Raw genomic sequence first — 19,148 nt, forward strand, 5'->3', positions numbered from 1 at the left:
GCAAGGAGTATCAGAAATAAGGTGGGTGAACTTAAGGCGTGGATCGGTACTTGGGACTACGATGTTGTGGCCATCACGGAAACGTGGATAGAAGAGGGACAGGAATGGTTGTTGGAGGTTCCTGGATACAGATGTTTCAGTAAGATTAGGGGGGGGATGGTAAAAAAAGGAGGGGGGGGGGTGGCGTTGCTAATTAGAAATAGTATAACGGCTGCAGAAAGGCAGTTCGAGGGGGATCTGCCTTTGGAGGTAGTATGGGCTGAAGTCAAAAATAGGAAAGGAGCAGTCCGGTGTTTACTATAGGCCCCCCAATAGCAGCAGAGATGTGGGGAAACAGATTTTGAAAAGGTGCAGAAGCCACAGGGTAGTAGTCATGGGCGATTTCAACTTCCCAAATATTGATTAGAAGCTCTTTAGATCAAGTAGATTGGACGGGGCGGTGTTTGTGCAGTGTGTCCAGGCAGCTTTTCTAACTCCGTATGTAGATTGTCCGACCAGAGGGGAGGCCATATTGGATTTGGTACTTGGTAACGAACCGGGATAAGTGATGGGCTTGTTAGTGGGTGAGCATTTTGGTGATGGTGACATTTCTGTGACTTTCACCTTGATTATGGAGAGATAGGTGCGTGCAACAGGGCAGATTTTACAATTGGGGGAAGGGTAAATACGATGCTTCAAGACAGGATCTGAGGAGCATAAATTGGGAGCATAGGCTGTCAGGGAAGGGTGTTGAAATGTGGAACTTTTTCAAGGAACAGTTACGACGTGTCCTTGATATGTATGTACCTGTCAGGCAGGAAAGAGATGGTCGTGTGAGGGAATCTTGGTTGACGAGGGAGGTTGAATGTCTTGTAAGGAGGAAGAAGGAGGCTTACATAAGGTTGAGGAAACAAGGTTCAGACAGAGCATTGGAGGGATACAGAATAGCCAGGAGGGAGCTGAAGGGATTAGGGGAGCTAAGAGAGGGCATGAAAAATCTTTGGCGGGTAGGATCAAGGATAACCCCAAGGCCTTTTATGCGTATGTGAGAAACATGAGAATGATGAGAACGAGGGTAGGTCCGATCAAGGACAGTAGTGGGAGACTGTGTATTGAGTCGGAAGAGATAGGAGAGGTCTTGAATGAGTACTTTTCTTCAGTATTTACAAATGAGAGGGACCGTATTGTTGAAGAGGAGAGTATGAAACGGACTGGTAAACTAGAGGAGATACTTGTTAGGAAGGAAGATGTGTTGGGCATTTTGAAAAATTTGAGGATAGACAAGTCCCCCAGGCCTGACAGGATATATCCTAGGATTATGTGGGAAGCAAGAGAGGAAATTGCAGAACCATTGGCAGTGATCTTCTCGTCTTCACTGTCAATGGGGGTGGTGCTAGGGGACTGGAGAGTGGCGAATGTTGTGCCCTTGTTCAAAAAAGGGAATAGGGATAACCCCAGGAATTACAGGCCAGTTAGTCTTCTTTTGGTGGTAGGCAAAGTAATGGAAAGGGTACTGAGGGATAGGATTTATGAGTATCTGGAAAGACTGCTTGATTAGGGACAGCCAGCACGGATTTGTGAGGGGTAGGTCTTGCCTTACAAGTCTTACTGAATTCTTTGAGGAGGTGACCAAGCATGTGGATGAGGGTAGAGCAGTGGATGTAGTGTACATGGATTTTAGTAAGGCATTTGATAAGGTTCCCCATGGTAGGCTTATGCGGAAAGTCAGGAGGCATGGGATAGTGGGAAGTTTGGCCAGTTGGATAGAGAACTGGCTAACCGGTCGAAGTCAGAGAGTGGTGGTAAATATTCAGCCTGGAGCCCAGTTACAAGTGGAGTTCCGCAGGAATCAGTTCTGGGTCCTCTGCTGTTTGTAATTTTTATTAATGACTTGGAAGAGGGAGTCGAAGGGTGGGTCAGTAAATTTGCAGACGATACAAAGATTGATGGAGTTGTGGATAGTGAGGAGGGCTGTTGACGGCTGCAAAGGGACTTCGATATGATGCAGAGCTGGACTGAGGAGTGGCAGATGGAGTTCAACCCTGTCAAGTGTGAGGTTGTCCATTTTGGAAGGACAAATAAGAATGCGGATTACAAGGTTAACGGTAGGGTTCTTAGTAAGGTGGAGGAGCAGAGGGATCTTGGGGTCTATGTTCATAGATCTTTGCAAGTTGCCACTCGGTTGGATAGAGCTTGTAAGAAGGCCTATGATGTATTAGCGTTCATTAGCAGAGGGATTGAATTCAAGAGTCGTGAGGTGATGTTGCAGCTGTATAGGACCTTGGTAAGGCCACATTTGGAGTATACTGTGTGCAGTTCTGGTCACCTCATTTTAGGAAAGATGTGGAAGCTTTGGAGAGAGTGCAGAGGAGATTTACCAGGATGTTGCCTGGAATGGAGAACAGGTCGTACGAGGATAGGTTGAGCGTGCTAGGCCTTTTCTCATTGGAATGGCGAAGGATGAGGAGTGACTTGATTGAGGTTTATAAGATGATCAGGGAAATAGATAGAGTAGACAGTCAGACTTTTTCCCTGGGTACAACATAGTGTTACAAGGGGACATAAATTTAAGGTGAAGGGTGGAAGGTATAGGGGGGGGATGTCAGGGGTAGGTTCTTTACCCAGAGAGTGGTAGGGGCATGGAGTGCGCTGCCTGTGGGAGTGGCAGAGTCAGAATCATTGGTGACCTTTAAGCGGCAATTGGAAAGGTATATGGATGGGTGCTTAAGCTAGGACAAATGTTCGGCACAACATCGTGGGCTGAAGGGCCTGTTCTGTGCTGTATTGTTCGATGTTCTACGTACTGGTTCATTTGTGTGTTCTGAGGGCTTTATATTACACAAGACCCTGTTCTTTGCAGAGAGAAAGAGCACTGCCTTTTCCAACTCAGCAAAAAGGTTTTCTGATTTATTTCTCAAGACAATGCCTTGACCAATTATAGTAAACCTCTCCATTTAAAAAAAAATTGACCAATTAACTGTCTGTCATTAATTAGTGTACTCTCAATAGCAATACTTCTACCAATCAGAAGAGCCGAGTTGCAAATCAGTCCACACTCTCCCCTCATTCAGTATACATATGTCTTTCCTTTTGTATTTTTTGTGTTACAGGCAAGCCAAAAAGCTTTGACAAAATGTCTTTGCAGCATTACTTAATATTTCTATTTCTTGTGTATAATTCTACTGATTCAGCTGATTCTGCATCAAAAATGTAAAAATCTAATTGAAAATAATATTTTTGCAATGCCAGCTATGTTTTAGAATTCAGAAGTATTTTGAACAAATGCGTTTTCAAAGGTTTCAAAGGAAGTTAATATTTCTTGTGGTTTCTTGCAGATGACTATGCAGTTAAACTTATGAAAGAAATGGGACCATCAAATATTGACATTGAGCTGAGGGGCTTGGCCCCGGAAGGAGGTGGTTCAACGGAGGTTATGCTGAGCTTTCTGCAAATGATTAGCAACATGCTTCGTAGCAAGCGTGATTTTGAATTGGCTCAGGCCTATCTGGCATTGTACTTGAAGGTAATTGGAGTTTTCATTGAAGCAGAAAACTTATTTTTCATATTGCATCCACCATAGATTGTTAAGAGTATAATACAATTTCTTGGAAGTGCACTTACTAAGAATGCACAATGAAATTGTAGAGATCAGGTTTTATTGCAATTAGTTTGCGGCTCCTACTTTACATAAACAAGTTCAGTTTATTTTCCTTCGGAAATGTACTTTGCCTTCAGTTGTCAAAATCTAGCATGAAAGTATCTTACAAACTGGCACTTCTGATAAAACTGGCGAAAATTATACCTCAAATACCAGAGGTTTACTGAATTATGGTGGTGTCCAAGTATGCTGGTTAGTGTCACACACATAAGGTGCAGGCAAGGAGAGAGGCATCCTCTTCAAACCTGAGCCACAAATGGGTTGAAGAACTTCCACTTTATTCTCTCTTCTTGACTAGCATTAACCGTGTATGTCTCTGTTTTTTTTTGGATGGGGTACATACCGGCCGCCTTTATTTGAAGGTGGCTCTCAGTGTCTTTTGTGCGTTGCTTCGGTGGGGTTGCTGCTGTGTGTGAGCTAGCATATGGGCAGGATTGAGAGACTGACCCTGCAAGTTAACAAAACAAAGCACATTTCTCTTTTGGTAGTGGAGGGGAAGCAGAAAATTGCACATGTACGCAAAAGATAAATAGACAAACAGGCTTAAATTTGATCTGGGATAAATATTGGCTTTCAGGGTTGCAGTAAAGGCATTTGGCTGTTAAGAGTTTTTGCCATATCAGTTGTAACAGAGTTACTTTATGAAAGCATTCCTTTTCTTTAAGTTGGTGCAGCAATGAAAATTGGCAAATAGCTACAAATGAGTGACAGTTACAGGTGCAAAACGTGGAGAACCATTTCCAGTTCCAAAGTTACTGTACTGAGTACTTATATTGGGCCATAAACAGTGCTGTGCCTACAAAGATATTAATATTGATTCTGTGATCTGGTAGACTGTCATTACTCTAGCTGGACCCTGGTAGTTTACCTGAAAAATATTTGATGATGCTGGAGGTCTTGTTTGCCATTTTAAAACTTTGGCAATGCAATTTGATGTTTGAGTTATGGTCACTCCAGTCATGTCTCTAGTGTGTGAAGTTGTCTACTTGAAACAGGATGAAGACCTGGGGATTGTGGTGAATCACTACAGGCCCACATTATATTTTTACAGACCTGATCAGATTGGCTGAGGAGTGGCAGATGGAGTTTAATCTGGATAAATGTGAGGTGCTACTTCACATTTTGTTTGAGCAAATCAAGCCAGGACTTGTGTACTTAATGGTAAGGTCCTGGGGAGTGTTGCCAAACAAAGACCTTGGAGTGCAGATTCATAGTTCCTTGAAAGTGCAGGTAGACAGGATAGTGAAGAGGGTGAATGGTATGCTTGCGTTTATTGGTCAGTGCATTGAGTAAAGGAGTTGAGAGGTCATGTTGCAACTGTACATTGGTTAGGCCACTTTTGGAATACTGTATTCAGTTCTGGTATCCCTGTTACAGGAAAGATCTTGTTAAACTTGAAAGAATTCAGAAAAGATTTACGAGGATGTTGCCAGGGTTGGAGGGTTTGACCTTTAGGGAGAGGCTGAATAGACTGGGGCTATTTTGCCTGGAACATCAGAGGCTGAGGGATGACCTTATAGAAGTTTATAAAATAATGAGGGGCATGGATAGGGTGATGAGGCAAGGTCTTTTCCCCAGGGTAGGGGAGTCCAAAACTAGAGGGCATAGGTTCAGGGTGAGAGGGGAAAGATGTAAAAGGGCAACAATTTCACACAGACTGTTGTGTGTTCGGAATGAACAGTAGAGGAAGTGGTGGAGGCTGGTACAATTACAACACTTAAGAGGCATCTGAATGGGTATGAATAGGAAGAAGTTTAGAGAGATTGGACCAAGTGCTGGCAAATGCGACTAAATTAAATTCGAATATCTGGTCATGTGCACGAGTTGGACCGAAAGGTCTGTTTCTGTGCTTTACATGTCGATGACTCCACTTCAGTTGGGGTTGCAAGTGAGAAGGCTCTCTGCTGGCAAGTATAATTTAAGTGATTTATGCTGTGTATACCCCAGTGCATAACACTTTTCTAATACTTGGTGTATGTTTTTACACTGATTATGTGGACCATTTGATCAGTTGGCAAATCTGGTCCCCCAAGTGCTGGCTAATAAAAGGTTTGCTGTAATCGGTAAAATTACATAGGTAGAATTTTGCTGTGTGGGGGATGCATTTTATTTGAAGAATTATGATTTAACCTAATAGATAACCAATAGGTGATTCCACAAGAATTCAAAGGTTATATTATCATTCACATTGTGATGTATACAGTTTATTAGTTGGATCTCAGCTCAAGCCAGTGGCAATGTGCCAAGTATTGTGTTATGAACAATTGCCAGACAATGTCCATCTCCAATAAGAGACACTTTAACCACCATCCCTTGACATTCAATGGTATTACCATCACTGTCAACATCTTTGGGGTTACCATTGACCAGAAACTCAACTGGACTCACCATTTAAATACAGTGGCTACAAGAGGAAGTCAGAGACTAGGGATAATACGGTGAGTAACTCACCTCCTGACAGCCCGAAGTCTATACACCATCTACAAAGGCACAAGTCAGGAGTGTGATAGAATACTCCCCACTTGTCTGGATGGGTGCAGCTCTAAGAACAGTCAAGAAGCATGACACCATCCAGGACAAAGCAACCCGCTTGATTGGCACCACATCTACAAACATTCAGTCCCTCCATCATCGGCACTCAGTAACAGCAGTGTGTACTATCTACAAGATGCACTGCAGAAATTCACCAAAGATCCATAGACAGCACCCTCCAAACCCACGACCACTTACAGCTAAAAGGACAAGGGCAGCAAGTACTTGGGAACACCACCACCTGCAAGTTCCCCTTCAAGTCACTGATCATCCTGACTTGGAAATATACCACCATTTCTTCATTGTCGTTCGGTCAAAGTCCTGGATTTCCCTCCCTACTGGCATTGTAGGTCAGCCCAGCTCACCACCACCTTCTCAAGGGAAAATAGGGATGCGCTATCAATGCTGGCCAGCCAGTGACGCCCAAATCCCACAAATGAATTAGGAGTAGGAGTAGCTGATTTGACCTATCAAGTCTGTTCTGAAATTGTACAAGATCATGGCTCATCTGGTTACTCCACATACACCTTTAATTGTCATCCTAAGTGCCAGATGAAGACTTTTGACAAAGTGTTCTTTTTTTCCCAGCAATACTTATAATTTTTAATTAGATCACCTCTTCTAAACTCCAATGAGTTTAGGCTGAACATTTCTTCATAAGGTAGAGCTCTCAATCTAAGGATCAACAGGTGAACCTTCTCTAAAATGCTTCCAGTGCAAACATATCCATTCTTAAGGGCATCGAAACTGTACACAGTATTCCAGATGTGGTCCCACGAATGCTCTGTGCACTTATAGCAAGGCTTCCCTACTTTCAAATCATGCAGTCATCCTCTTCAGAGCTTGCTTTCCTACTTAGTTTTGTATCATCATCAAGCTCAGAAATATTAATTTGTGTCTTTGATATAGCTGTAAGTAGCAGAGACCTAGCACTGATCCTTGAGGCACTCCACTAGTCACAACCTCCCAACTTGAAAATGCCTCAAATATGCTTTCTATCTGTTAACTAATCCTGTTGTATCATTTGCAACTACATTAACCTTTACTTTGTGTGGCATCATACTAAATGCTTCAAGTGTAGTACAACACTTGTTGTTTTTTATGTACTCTACTAGTTACATAATCAAAAATATTCAAATTTGTTGAGTAGGAAATCCTTCTTGTAAAATCATATTGACTGGTTTTTAATAAACGATGCAAGTGCAATGTTAAGATTCCCTTACTTGTGGATACCATATTTCACCCAAAGACTGATGTCAAGCTCACTGGCTTGTAATTCTCATTTTCTCTCTTCCTTCTTTCTTGAAAAGCAATATTTACGAGATTCCAATTTGCTAGGACTGTTCCAGCACCTAGGGGAGATTTTGAAAAATCGTAGCTAATGTAGCTAATGCATTCACTATCTCCATTCCCATATCTTCTAGAACCTTAGGATGTAGGTCATCAGATCCTGGATTTAAGAGTCATAGAGTCATTGTTGGACTTTAGTTTCTTATATTTTACTTCTACATTTTCTAGAATCATGGAGGTCTGCAGCACAGAAAAAAGGCCTTTGGTCCATTTGGATTGGACTGGCCAAGAACAGATACCTAACTATCCTAATCCCATTTTCTGTAACTTCGCCCAAATCTGCGTGCCTTGGCATCGCAAATACACTGAGTACTAGAAATGTACAGCATAGAAACAGACCCTTTGGTCCAACTCATCCAAGCTGACCAGATATTCTACATTTGGCTCATATTCCTCTAAACCCTTCCCTTCCTGTTGATATATCCATCCAGATGCCTTTTAAATGTTGTAATTATAACAGCCTCCACTGGCAGCTCATTCTATGTACGTACCACCCTCTGCATAAAAAAAAATCCCCTTACTACACATCTAAATACTACTTAAATGTTCTGAGGGTTTCTGCTTGTACCACGCTTTCAAGCAGTGTGTTCCAGGTTCACAACATCCTCTGGGTAAAAAAAGGTTTCCCTCACATCACTCCTTATAAACTTCCAGCTCCTTGGCTTAAATCTATTTCCCTGTCATTGATTCCTCCATCAAAGGGACAGTGTCTTCCTGTCTTCATTTTCTCTGCTGATGGTAATTATCTTAATTTCCTCATGCTTACTGGCCCTAGATAGCCCTCAATTTTTGTTACCAAATATCCAAAACAATAGCACATTTTAATTATACCCTGACTGACTAAAGATTGATATGACCTACTGAATAATCAAAAATGTTCGAGATTGTTCCACTTTAACAGATGGCTCTATTGCAACACATTGGGATATTTGGCCATAGTTAGACATGTGGAGAAATATGCAGTGAAGAAGAAAATCTTCAACATACAGGAGCCATAACTAACTACATGAGCTCTCGTGAGGGATTACTGGTGCATAGGTCCAGGAAATGTTTATTTTATCTGTAGATATTTTGAAGGTAAACATGGCTCACCTGACTATTTATCAAAGACTGAAAGCAACTTGCACTAGATGCTGAATTGCAGAAATGTTTACAGTTGATACTCTTTCTGTGATTATGAAGAAGTGTCTGGCCAATTCTAGATTGAATTTGCAAATTGATGTTCTAAAAATGTTAAAAATGGTAAATTATTTTAATTGGTCAATACATCCAGAATCAACACATTTGTGCACTCAAGAAACAGAAGGGCTTTTCCTGGTTCATAGAAATTGTCGATGTGCAATGTATATATTCAGTCAGCAGAAAATCTAGCCCTTGTTGATTTAATTCTCTCCATTGCTATCAGCAGTGCAGTGTTACATACCTTTCATCTCTGGGCTGAACAATGCATATTTTTATAAATATGGTTTTAACAAAACTTCTCTCCCCCTTAAGATTTAACATCATGGTATCTTAAAGAAATTAGGATATTCTTTATAGTGATGATTATTGCACTTTTTTTCATTTTGGCTTGTTGTAGGAATGATCATTCTCAACTTTATAATTTTATGCTGTATATTTTTAATAAATCAGTAGGTGGAAACAAAGACTTCATGTTATAGCCACAAAGTACATACTGAATGAGAACTTAGCTGTGTTCCTCCTACACTAGATATGACATTAATTATTATTTAGCAAAGGATCCACTCTAGCAGGCCCGCAAAGACTTTGTGCAAAATTTTGACAAATACTGACAATTAAGTAGTCTATTTCTGGGACTGAGTTGAGTTTTGATTCTGTCAGTTTCATTTGTGGTATGACTTGTTCTTAGTCAAAACTTAAAGTTTCCAATTAAGTTTCTAGTTGACTGTGATAGATGTATGTACAGTATGTATATTAGACTATGGGCATCACAGGCAATGCCAGTATTTGCTACCCTTCCTTAATTGCCTTTGAACTGATTGACTAGCCAGGCCATTTCAGAGCACAGTTCAGAGTCAGCCATATTACTAAGAGTCTGGAGTCACATTCAGGCTAGGCCAGGTAAGGTGGTAATTTTCCTTACCTAAAGGACATTAGTGAACTAATAATGATGCCTTGTAATAAATAAATTGTATTTCATATTATAATTTTTGAAACTAATGTTATATTCCAGATTTTTATTTCAATTTAAATTCCATTAGCTGCAGCAGGATTTGCAACCATGTGCCCAGTTCATTAATCTTGGCCTCTGGAATACTAATCCAGAAATATTCTGACTATACCACTGCCCTGATTGCTTCAGATCTCTGATCTAATTCTGTTTACTTGATTTTACTCATTTTACATTTTACTTAATATCTTTGGATAACAAAAATCTTTCAATCTATAGTAAATGAGTAACAGACCTTGCATCAATTGTCATTTCAGCAAGAGCATCCCAAACCATTCACTGTCCGTCTGTACGAATGCTTCCTAGCCTTGCTCCTAATGATAGGCCTGGTTGTAGCTTTGGTATCCAGTCCTAGATTCTCTAATCAATGGCAATATCTTTCTAGCTGGAAAATGAAAGTTGGTCCCTTGGGCCTTTTCTGCCATTCAAAAGGATGATGGCTGCTCTGTTTGTGGTCTCATTCTGCATTTCTGCTGACAAACTGCAATTTCCTTCTTAACCAAGATGCTATCTACCTCTGCTTAAAAATATTCAATGCCTCAAATGTCTTCTGGGAAAGATATTTCCAAAAACTCCTGATGCTATGACAGAAAATTTATTCGATTTGAATGGAGGATGTCTTATTTTTAAACTGAGTCCACTAGTTCTAGTCCCTTCCATAAGCAGAAACACCCTTTCAGCAACTATCCTGTCAAATCTCCTAAGGATTTTTTATGTTTTAATCAGGTGCCTTCTCATTCTTCTAAATCCCAATGAATTGGCTAGCCTATCTAACCTTGCCTCAGGCCATTCCCTTGGAAGTACATGGCAAATTAGGGCTGAGAGAGCATGCCTTTGTCAAGGGAAGGTCATGCCTGAATGTTAGAATTCTTTGAGAAGGTAACAAAGAAGTCAGGCACAGGAGAACCAGTAGATGTTTGGATTGCCAGAAGGACCTTGACAAGGTGCAGATAAGAACCCATGGTGTTTGGGGAAGGAATTGGCATGGATAGAGGATTGGCTGACTGGCAGAAGGATCTTTTTCAGGATTGCAGCTGATGACAAATGGAATTCCTCAGGAGTCAGTGTTGGGACTAGATGTATTCATGCTATACATTAATGAAATATCTGAGGACATTGTTGCTAAGTTTGCAGTGGGGAGGCTGCAGAAGGAATTGGACAAATTTGGAAAGTGGGTAAAGAAGTGGAAGGTGGAAGACAATGTGGAAAAGTGTGAAGTTGTGCACTTCAGTAGGAAGAATACAGATGTAGACTATTTTCTAAATTGGGAAAGGCTTCAGAAATCTGCAGCACAAAAAAGAGTTCTACTTCAAGATTCTGCTAAGGTTAACATGCAAATTCAGTTGTCAGTTAAGAAGGCAAATGCAATGTTAGGATTTTTTACAGTAGAATACAAGAGCAGAGATGAACTGTATGAAGCTCTGGTCAGACCACATTTGGAATTTTGAGAGTTTTGGGCCCTGTATCTACAGAAGGGTTTTCTGAGGTTGGAGGGGTCGAGAGAGTGAAGGGCTTCTCATGAGGAGCCCTTGAGGTCTCTGGGTCTTTGAGGTGAAAGTGAGGACTGCAGATGCTGGAGATCAGAGCTGAACTCAAGAAAAGACCCAGAGACGAAAGTGTTGCTGGAAAAACGCAGCAGGTCAGGCAGCATCCAAGGAGCAGGAGAATCGATGTTTCGGGCATGAGCCCGAACCTCCTGCAAATCCTCTTGCAAGGATGCCTTCCTTGAAGAAGCTTGATTCCTGAAGAAGGGCTCATGCCTGAAATGTCAATTCTCCTGCTCCTTTGATGCTGCCTGACCTGCTGCGCTTTTCCAGCAACACTTTCGTCTCTGGGTCTTTTCTTGAGTTTAGAAGGATAAGGGGAGATTTCATTGAAACTCTCAATACTGAGAGGCCTGGCTGGAGTGGACATGGCAAAGATATTTCCACAATTAAGAGTGATTAGGAACTGACAGCCTTACAGTGAAGGGACAACCCTTTAGAACTGAGATGAGGAGATTAGATTACATTACAGTGTGGAAACAGGCCCTTCGGCCCAACAAGTCCACACCGACCCGCCGAAGTGCAACCCACCCAGACCCATTCCCCTATGGGCAATTTAGCGTGGCCAATTCACCTGGCCTGCACATTTTTGGACTGTGGGAGGAAACCGGAGCACCCGGAGGAAACCCACGCAGACACGGGGAGAATGTGCAAACTCCACACAGTCAGTCACCTGAGGCAGTAATTGAACCCGGGTCTCTGGGTATTTCTTCAGCCAGGTGGTGAATCTGTGGAACACCTTGCCACAGAAGACTGTGGAGACTAAATCATTTAAAGCAGAGATAGGTTCTTGATTAGTAAGGGGATTGAGAGTTATGGGGACAAGGCAAGAGAATGGGGTTGACAAACAACCGCCATGATCGAATGATGGAGGAGACTCAATTGATCCAATGGCCAAATTCTGCTCCTATATCTTATAGTCATCCAGTATCCCTGGCAAGTCTTTTAAAATCCTAGGATGTAATCCATCAGGTCTAAAGGATTTATTGACTTTTTACCAAATTAGTTTCCCTCATACATTTTTCTGGTGCTAGTTATTGTGTTCATCCCCCTGCCTCCATCACAAACATATACTTTTTCAAACTACCACCAAAATTCCCTTTTGCCTTGATTGAACATGTTTCTACCACACATTCAAATAGTGCCTCCTCGATCATAACCATTCCCTGCATGAGTGTTTCAGCCTCGTATTACTAATTACTTTAAATCGGTGCCCTTTTGTTCTTGATCCTTTCACAATGGTTAACACTATCTCATAAGATTAGGAGAGATCTGGACATTGAATACTTCAACAGATCTTCTCTCAAGCGAATGTTCTCCTAAACCTCCCAGTGCCTTCACATCCTTCCTAAAGTGTGGTGCTCAGAACTGGATGTATATTCCAGTTGAGGCCGAATTAACATCATACGAGTTTGAGATAACTATCTTGCTCTTATATCTATGGCCGTATGATTCAATTCCAAATTGGATTCAACTTTAAACCATTTGCCACAGTGGAATTTAAACACATGCCCTTGATCCAGAACCCCAGGTTAATGTACTACTAATCCAGTGACATTACCACTATGCCACTGCCTCAATAATAAAACCATGATTTTGTATGCATATTTAACTGGTCTCAACCTGTCCTGCAACCTTTAATTACTTATTTGCACACATATGCCCAGATCTGTCTGATCCCACAGCCTATTTACATTTCTATCCTTTGGTTTATGTTGTTTCTCCATGTACTTCCTATTAAAATGTCTCACTTCACACTTCAGTATTGGGGTGGTACGGTGGCTCAGTGGTTAGGACTGTTGCCTCTCAGCACCAGGGACCAGGGTTCGATTCCTGCCTTGGGTGACTGTGTGGAGTTTGCACATTCTCCCTGTGTCTTCGTGGGTTTTGTCCGGGTGCTCTGGTTTCCTCCCACAGTCCAAAGATTTGCAGGTCAGGTGAATTGGTCATGCGAAATTGCCCATGGTCTTAGGTGCATTTGTCAGAAGGAAAATGGGTCTGGGTGGGTTACTGTTCGGAGGGTCGGTGTCGACTTGTTGGGCCAAAGAGCCTGTTTCCACACTGTAGTGAATCTAATCTGAACTTCATCGCCACTGTCGACTTTCTGCCAATTTATCGGAGTCCTTTTGAAGTTCTCTGCTGTTGTCCTAGTAGTTTGTAGTGCCTTTGTTTTGTATCATTGGAAGATTTTGAAATTGAGTTCCGCATACTTCGATCTAGATCATTAACATACAGGAAAAACAAGGGATGCAACATTAACCTCGGGGAACTCCAGTATCAATCTCCTCCTAGGCCCAAAAATAACTGTCAACAATTGCTTTCTCTTTCCTGCCAAGTCACCTTCTTTTGCTCCAATGATCTGGTTCTATGTAACTGTTTCCATTGGTGGAAGGAGCAAGGCAGAGGTATTCAGAAGCATTAGCAAAACTGGAATCGATAGCATTTGGTTTGGGGTTGGGATGAGTTCCTCAGGGTAGCTTCCTGTATCAAATCATCAGTTCCTTCATCAGTAACCTTCCCTCCATCGTAGAAGTAAACAGAATCTAACCATTGCCCCTTGACGTTCAGTGGTGTTACCATCAGTTTGTCCCATTGTCAACATCCTAAGAATTATTATTTACTGGAGACCTGCCATAAAAATACTGTGGCTCCAAGAACAGATCAGAGCAGGGAATTCTGCAATGCAACTCTTGATTCCTCAAAGCCTGTCTCAAAAGCAAAGTCAGGAATATGATGGAATTCTCCACTTGCCTAGATGAGTAAAACTGCAACAAACATGGAAAGAAATCTGATGCCATCCAGGCCAAATTAGCTTATTCGATTGATCTCCCATGTAGCACCTAAAAAATTCATTCCCTCCACCACTGACACATAGTGTCAGCAGAATGTGCTATCTACAAGATGCAAAAACTCACCACTGACTCACACTTTGACAGCACCTTCAAAGTGACCTGTACCAACTAGAAGTACAAAGGCACCACCTACCTGGGAATATCACCACCTTCACGTTTCACTCCAGACCACTCACCATACTGACTTGTTCCTTGACTGTTGCTGAGTGTAAAACCTAGAACTCCCTCCATAAGAGCATTGTGGGTGTAGCTACACCACATGAATTTCAGCAATTTAATAAGGCAGCACACCTCCAATTTCTCCACAGCAATTAGAGGGGGACAATAAATCCTGGCCTCGCCAGTAATGCTCACATCTTGTGAATTAATAAAGAAGAACCAGAGGGGTGCAAATTTAAGGTAATTTGTAAAAGAAGAAATGGGAACATGAAGCAAAGCTTTTTCATATTACCAGTGGAATCTGGCATGCATTGCCTAAGTGTGTGATGGAGACATGTCCTGCTGAAGCACTGAGTTATTGTCTGAAAACGTGTCAGAGCAGTGGGGAGAAAGAAAAAGTTCCACGAGATAAATCACTCTTTGGACCGCTATCACAGAAGCAACAGACAAAATAGCCACCTCCTGTGCTGTGACAATTGGTGAAATCTGTGAACTTTGACTTTAGTGAACAGTCTCTTATGCAGCATCTTATGAAATGCTTTCTAGAAATGCATATAAATGCACCAATAGGCATGCCCTGCTATTTTAGTTGCCTCTGAACAAAATTTAAAAGATTTGTTAGGTATAACCTACCCATTAGAAGGCTTTGCTGACTTGCTGTGATCAGAAGGTTTTCGAAGTATTCAAATGTCTTGTTCTTAATTATAGACTTCGATAATTTTCCATGTCAGGATAACTTGTCTACAATTCCTGATTTCCCTTGCTCTTAATATAATGACATGCAATTGCTCAAGCTGAAGGAATGAGTCTTGAACAAGAAATGTTTGCAAGATTAGAGCCTAGACATTTGCAATATCTCATCGAGCCCAGTGGTCATAACCAGCTTATCCTGTTATGTCGTATTAAAATAAGTGCAATGCTGGTGTTTTACAACCAAATCAAATTTAGACATTTTCAGGTGGGAACAGGAAAGGGGAGCTGCTTCCTCTGTATTGAAGTGTTTGTTTCTTTTTTCACAATAAAGTCAATAAAGCTCCATTGTTATGGTGCAAGTACTTGTAATTGTGCATACTGAACTAAAGTGTAATCAATATTTTTTTATTTAATTATAATTCCTTCGAATGGAAACAATAATCACTTGGCTACTGAAAGGTATAATTAATTTATTGTGCTGGATTAGGAAAATCTGTCCAGTTTTACACATCTTGTTAACATGTTCTCTTCTCTCCTCTACCACCCTCTACAGCTTCATCTCAAGGTTATTGCTGTTGAGCCAGTGCTATTAGAAGAAATATCGAAAGTATCTATATTGCTGGAAGAAACATGGACACACATGCAAGCTCTTTTCAACCAAAGCATGTGCCTGCTGGGATACATAAAAAGTGCTCTATTGTAGTTTGAAACCTGGTATTACTAAATTATTTAGTACGTATTCTAAATAGAATGCAGATAATTTAATTTACCCACAGAAGTCATTGAGTTGTGTTTTTATTATTCATTTATAGGCTGAGCGTATGCATTACCATGTATGAAAATTGCATTTTAAGGCTAATTTATTTATTTTCAAAATTTTCTGTTCAGTTTAATTTCTTAAAAGGAATGTTGTACTAATGTTGTATTTAAGCATGTTTACAATAGGGTACTACGGAAGAGAAAATAGTTCAAAACTTGCAAAAAACAATTTTCTGTACCTTTTTTATATTTTGTTCATGCTGACTGTGATATGTCCTTGCTTACGTTGCTGTATAAATAGAAATGGTTATATTTTACCATTATACCAGTTTATACCATTATACAATCTTCTTATTGTAATAGATTTTGTAGCTTATTCCAAATAATCTCAAGTCATTTCACCAAATCGGTTCATTTTATTTCCTCACACCATTTTCAGTTGTAACTGTTTGCATATTTTGTACGAATCTAATAATAAACTTGTCATACTTGTAAACGTGTATAAATGTGATCAGAAGTGATTTCTTACTAAATTCCTTAAAATTTATGATGCTAAATTTCAAGTTACTATACTAATAAAACACTGAGTTACAGATGGAAACTTCCAGGTAAATTGATGAGTTTACACACCAGGAAAAAACTCATGGTGACAAAAGCACAAATAGTTTTTCCAGTTCCAAAGGACATGAAATAAACTCCAAAAGGGTAGAACATAGAACAATACAGAACAGAACAGGCCTTTCGGCCCACGATGTTGTGCCGAACATTTGTCCTAGCTTAAGCACCCATCCATGTACCTATCCAATTGCCGCTTAAAGGTCACCAATGATTCTAACTCTGCCACTCCCACAGGCAGTGCATTCCATGCCCCCACCACTCTCTGGGTAAAGAACCTATCCCTGACATCCTCCCCCCCCCCCCCCCCCATACCTTCCACCCTTCACCTTAAATTTATGTGGGTACCCGGGGAAAAAGTTTCTGATTGTCTACTCTATCTATTCCTCTGATCATCTTATAAACCTCTATCAAGTCACCCCTCATCCTTCGCCGTTCCAATGAGAAAAGGCCTAGCACTCTCAACCTATCCTCCATTCCAGGCAACATTCTGGTAAATCTTCTCTGCACCCTCATCAAAGCTTCCACATCTTTCCTAAAGTGAGGCGACCAGAACTGCACGCAGTACTCCAAATGTGGCCTAACCAAGGTCCTGTACAGCTGCAACATCACTTCACGACTCTTGAATTCAATCCCTCTGCTAATGAATGCTAATACACCATAGGCCTTCTTACAAGCTCTATCCACCTGAGTGGCAACTTTCAAAGATCTATGAACATAGACCCCAAGATCCCTCTGCTCCTCCACCTTACTAAGAACCCTACCGTTAACCATGTATTCCGCATTCTTATTTGTCCTTCCAAAATGGACAACCTCACACTTGACAGGGTTGAACTCCATCTGCCACTCCTCAGTCCAGCTCTGCATCATATTGAAGTCCCTTTGCAGCCGACAACAGCCCTCCTCACTATCCACAACTCCACCAATCTTCGTATCGTCTGCAAATTTACTGACCCACCCTTCGACTCCCTCTTCCAAGTCATTAATAAAAATTACAAACAGCAGAGGACCCAGAATTGATCCCTGCGGAACTCCACTTGTAACTGGGCTCCAGGCTGGGTACTTCATCCAAGATGAATTGCTCCGTTGGTTAAGGAACTATATCAATTTGTTTGTGAAGGAACATAGTTGGAGATTAATACATGTATAATAACTAGTGTTTTTTTCTAAATCAAGATTTAGACGAACTTTACATTATAGACTCTTACAACACAGAAACAGACCTATCAGTCCAACCAGTCCATGCCAAGTTTCCCAAACTAAATTTGTTCCATTTGCCTGAAATTGGCCCGTATCCTAAGTCTTTGCTATTCATGTACCTATTCAAATATATCTTAAGTGTTGTAACTGTACCTGCATCTACCAATTTTTGGCCTGATTATTGTGTAAATGAGGAAAGGTTTCAGAAAGCTGCAGCACTTAAGGATTTGGGGATTCTTGCACATAAATTATAAACAGCTACAATACAAGTTCAGTGGGTAATTAGGAATGCAAATGGAATGTTTATCCTTGTTTAAAAAGGGAATTAAGTATAAAAGGGAAGGTTTTGCTAAAACTACACCAGTCAGACCACACCTGGGGAATACTGTTTTGGTCCTCTTATGTAAGAAAAGTTATCTGCATCAATGACAATCTAGAGAAAGTTGACTAGGTTGTTCTCAAGTATGGAGGGATTGTCTTAGGAGAGGTTGAGAGGCTTGGACTTATACCGAACGGAATTTAGAAGAATGAATGCAATGTTTTTGAAATAGACAAAATTCTCAAAACGTTAATGGGCTGATGTGGAGAGGATGTTTGCCTTTAATTTTGGAAATGAAGGGATTTTGTTCAATGCGAGGTTGAATAGAACATAGAAAAGTACAGCACAGAACAGGCCCTTTGGCCCACGATGTTGTGCCGAGGGTTAATCCTAATGTAAAATAAAATAACTTAACCTACACGCTCCTCAACTTACTGTTATCCATGTGCATATCCAGCAGTTGCTTAAATGTCCCCAATGACACTGCTTCCACCACCACAGCTGGCAATGTATTCACAACTCCTTGCATAAAAAAACCTTCCTCTGAAGTCCCCTCTATACCTTTCTCCTAATATCTTAAAACTATGCCCCCTTGTACCAGTCAATCCTGCCCTGGGGAAAAGTCTCTGTTCATTGACTCTATCCATTCCTCTCATCTTGTATACCTCAATCAGGTCACCCCTCTTCCTCTTCCTCTCCAGAGAGAAAAGTCCGAGCTTATTCAACCTCTCGTCATAAGGCAAGCTCTCCAGACCAGGCAGCATCCTGATAAACCTTTGCACCCTCTCCAAAGCCTCTATCTTCCCTATAGTAGGGCAACCAGAACTGGACACAGTATTTCAAGTGTGGTCTCACCAGAACTTGTAGAGCTGTAGCAAAACCTTGCGGCTCTTAAACTTGATCCCCCTGTTAAGAAAGCATATGGTGTTTTGGCTTTCATTAACAACCCTATCCACTTGGGTGGTAACTTTGAGGGATCTATGTACTTGCACACCAAGATCCCTCTGTTCCTCCACACTGCCAAGAATCCTGTCTTTAATCATATATTCAGCATTAGAGTTCGACTTTCCAAAATGCATCACTTCGCATTTATCCAGGTTGAACTCCATCTGCCATTTCTCAGCCCAGCTCTGCATCCTGTCTATGTCGTGCTGCAGCCTGCAATAGCCCTCTATATTATCGACAGTACCTCCAATCTTTGTCTCATCTGCAAATTTACTAACCCACCCCTCAACCAAGTCATTTATAAAAACTACAAAGAGCAGAGGCCCAAGAACACGGACCTGCAGGACCCCAC

The 19,148-nt window shown here is 41.2% G+C and overlaps 1 protein-coding gene across 1 annotated transcript in view; it reads left to right on the forward strand.

Annotated features, from left to right (window-relative positions):
- Window positions 1-16,204, forward strand: part of wdr36 (WD repeat domain 36) — a 100,539-nt gene extending 84,335 nt beyond the window's left edge. The window contains exons 22-23 of the mRNA XM_072583649.1: window positions 3,315-3,502; window positions 15,512-16,204. Coding sequence (XP_072439750.1) covers window positions 3,315-3,502; window positions 15,512-15,661 — 338 coding nt within the window. The 3' untranslated portion in view covers window positions 15,662-16,204. The remainder of the gene's footprint in view (window positions 1-3,314; window positions 3,503-15,511) is intronic.
- The last annotated feature ends 2,944 nt before the right edge of the window (window positions 16,205-19,148 follow it).

Source organism: Chiloscyllium punctatum, chromosome 2 (genome assembly GCF_047496795.1).
Source record: "Chiloscyllium punctatum isolate Juve2018m chromosome 2, sChiPun1.3, whole genome shotgun sequence".
Lineage (NCBI taxonomy): Eukaryota > Metazoa > Chordata > Chondrichthyes > Orectolobiformes > Hemiscylliidae > Chiloscyllium > Chiloscyllium punctatum.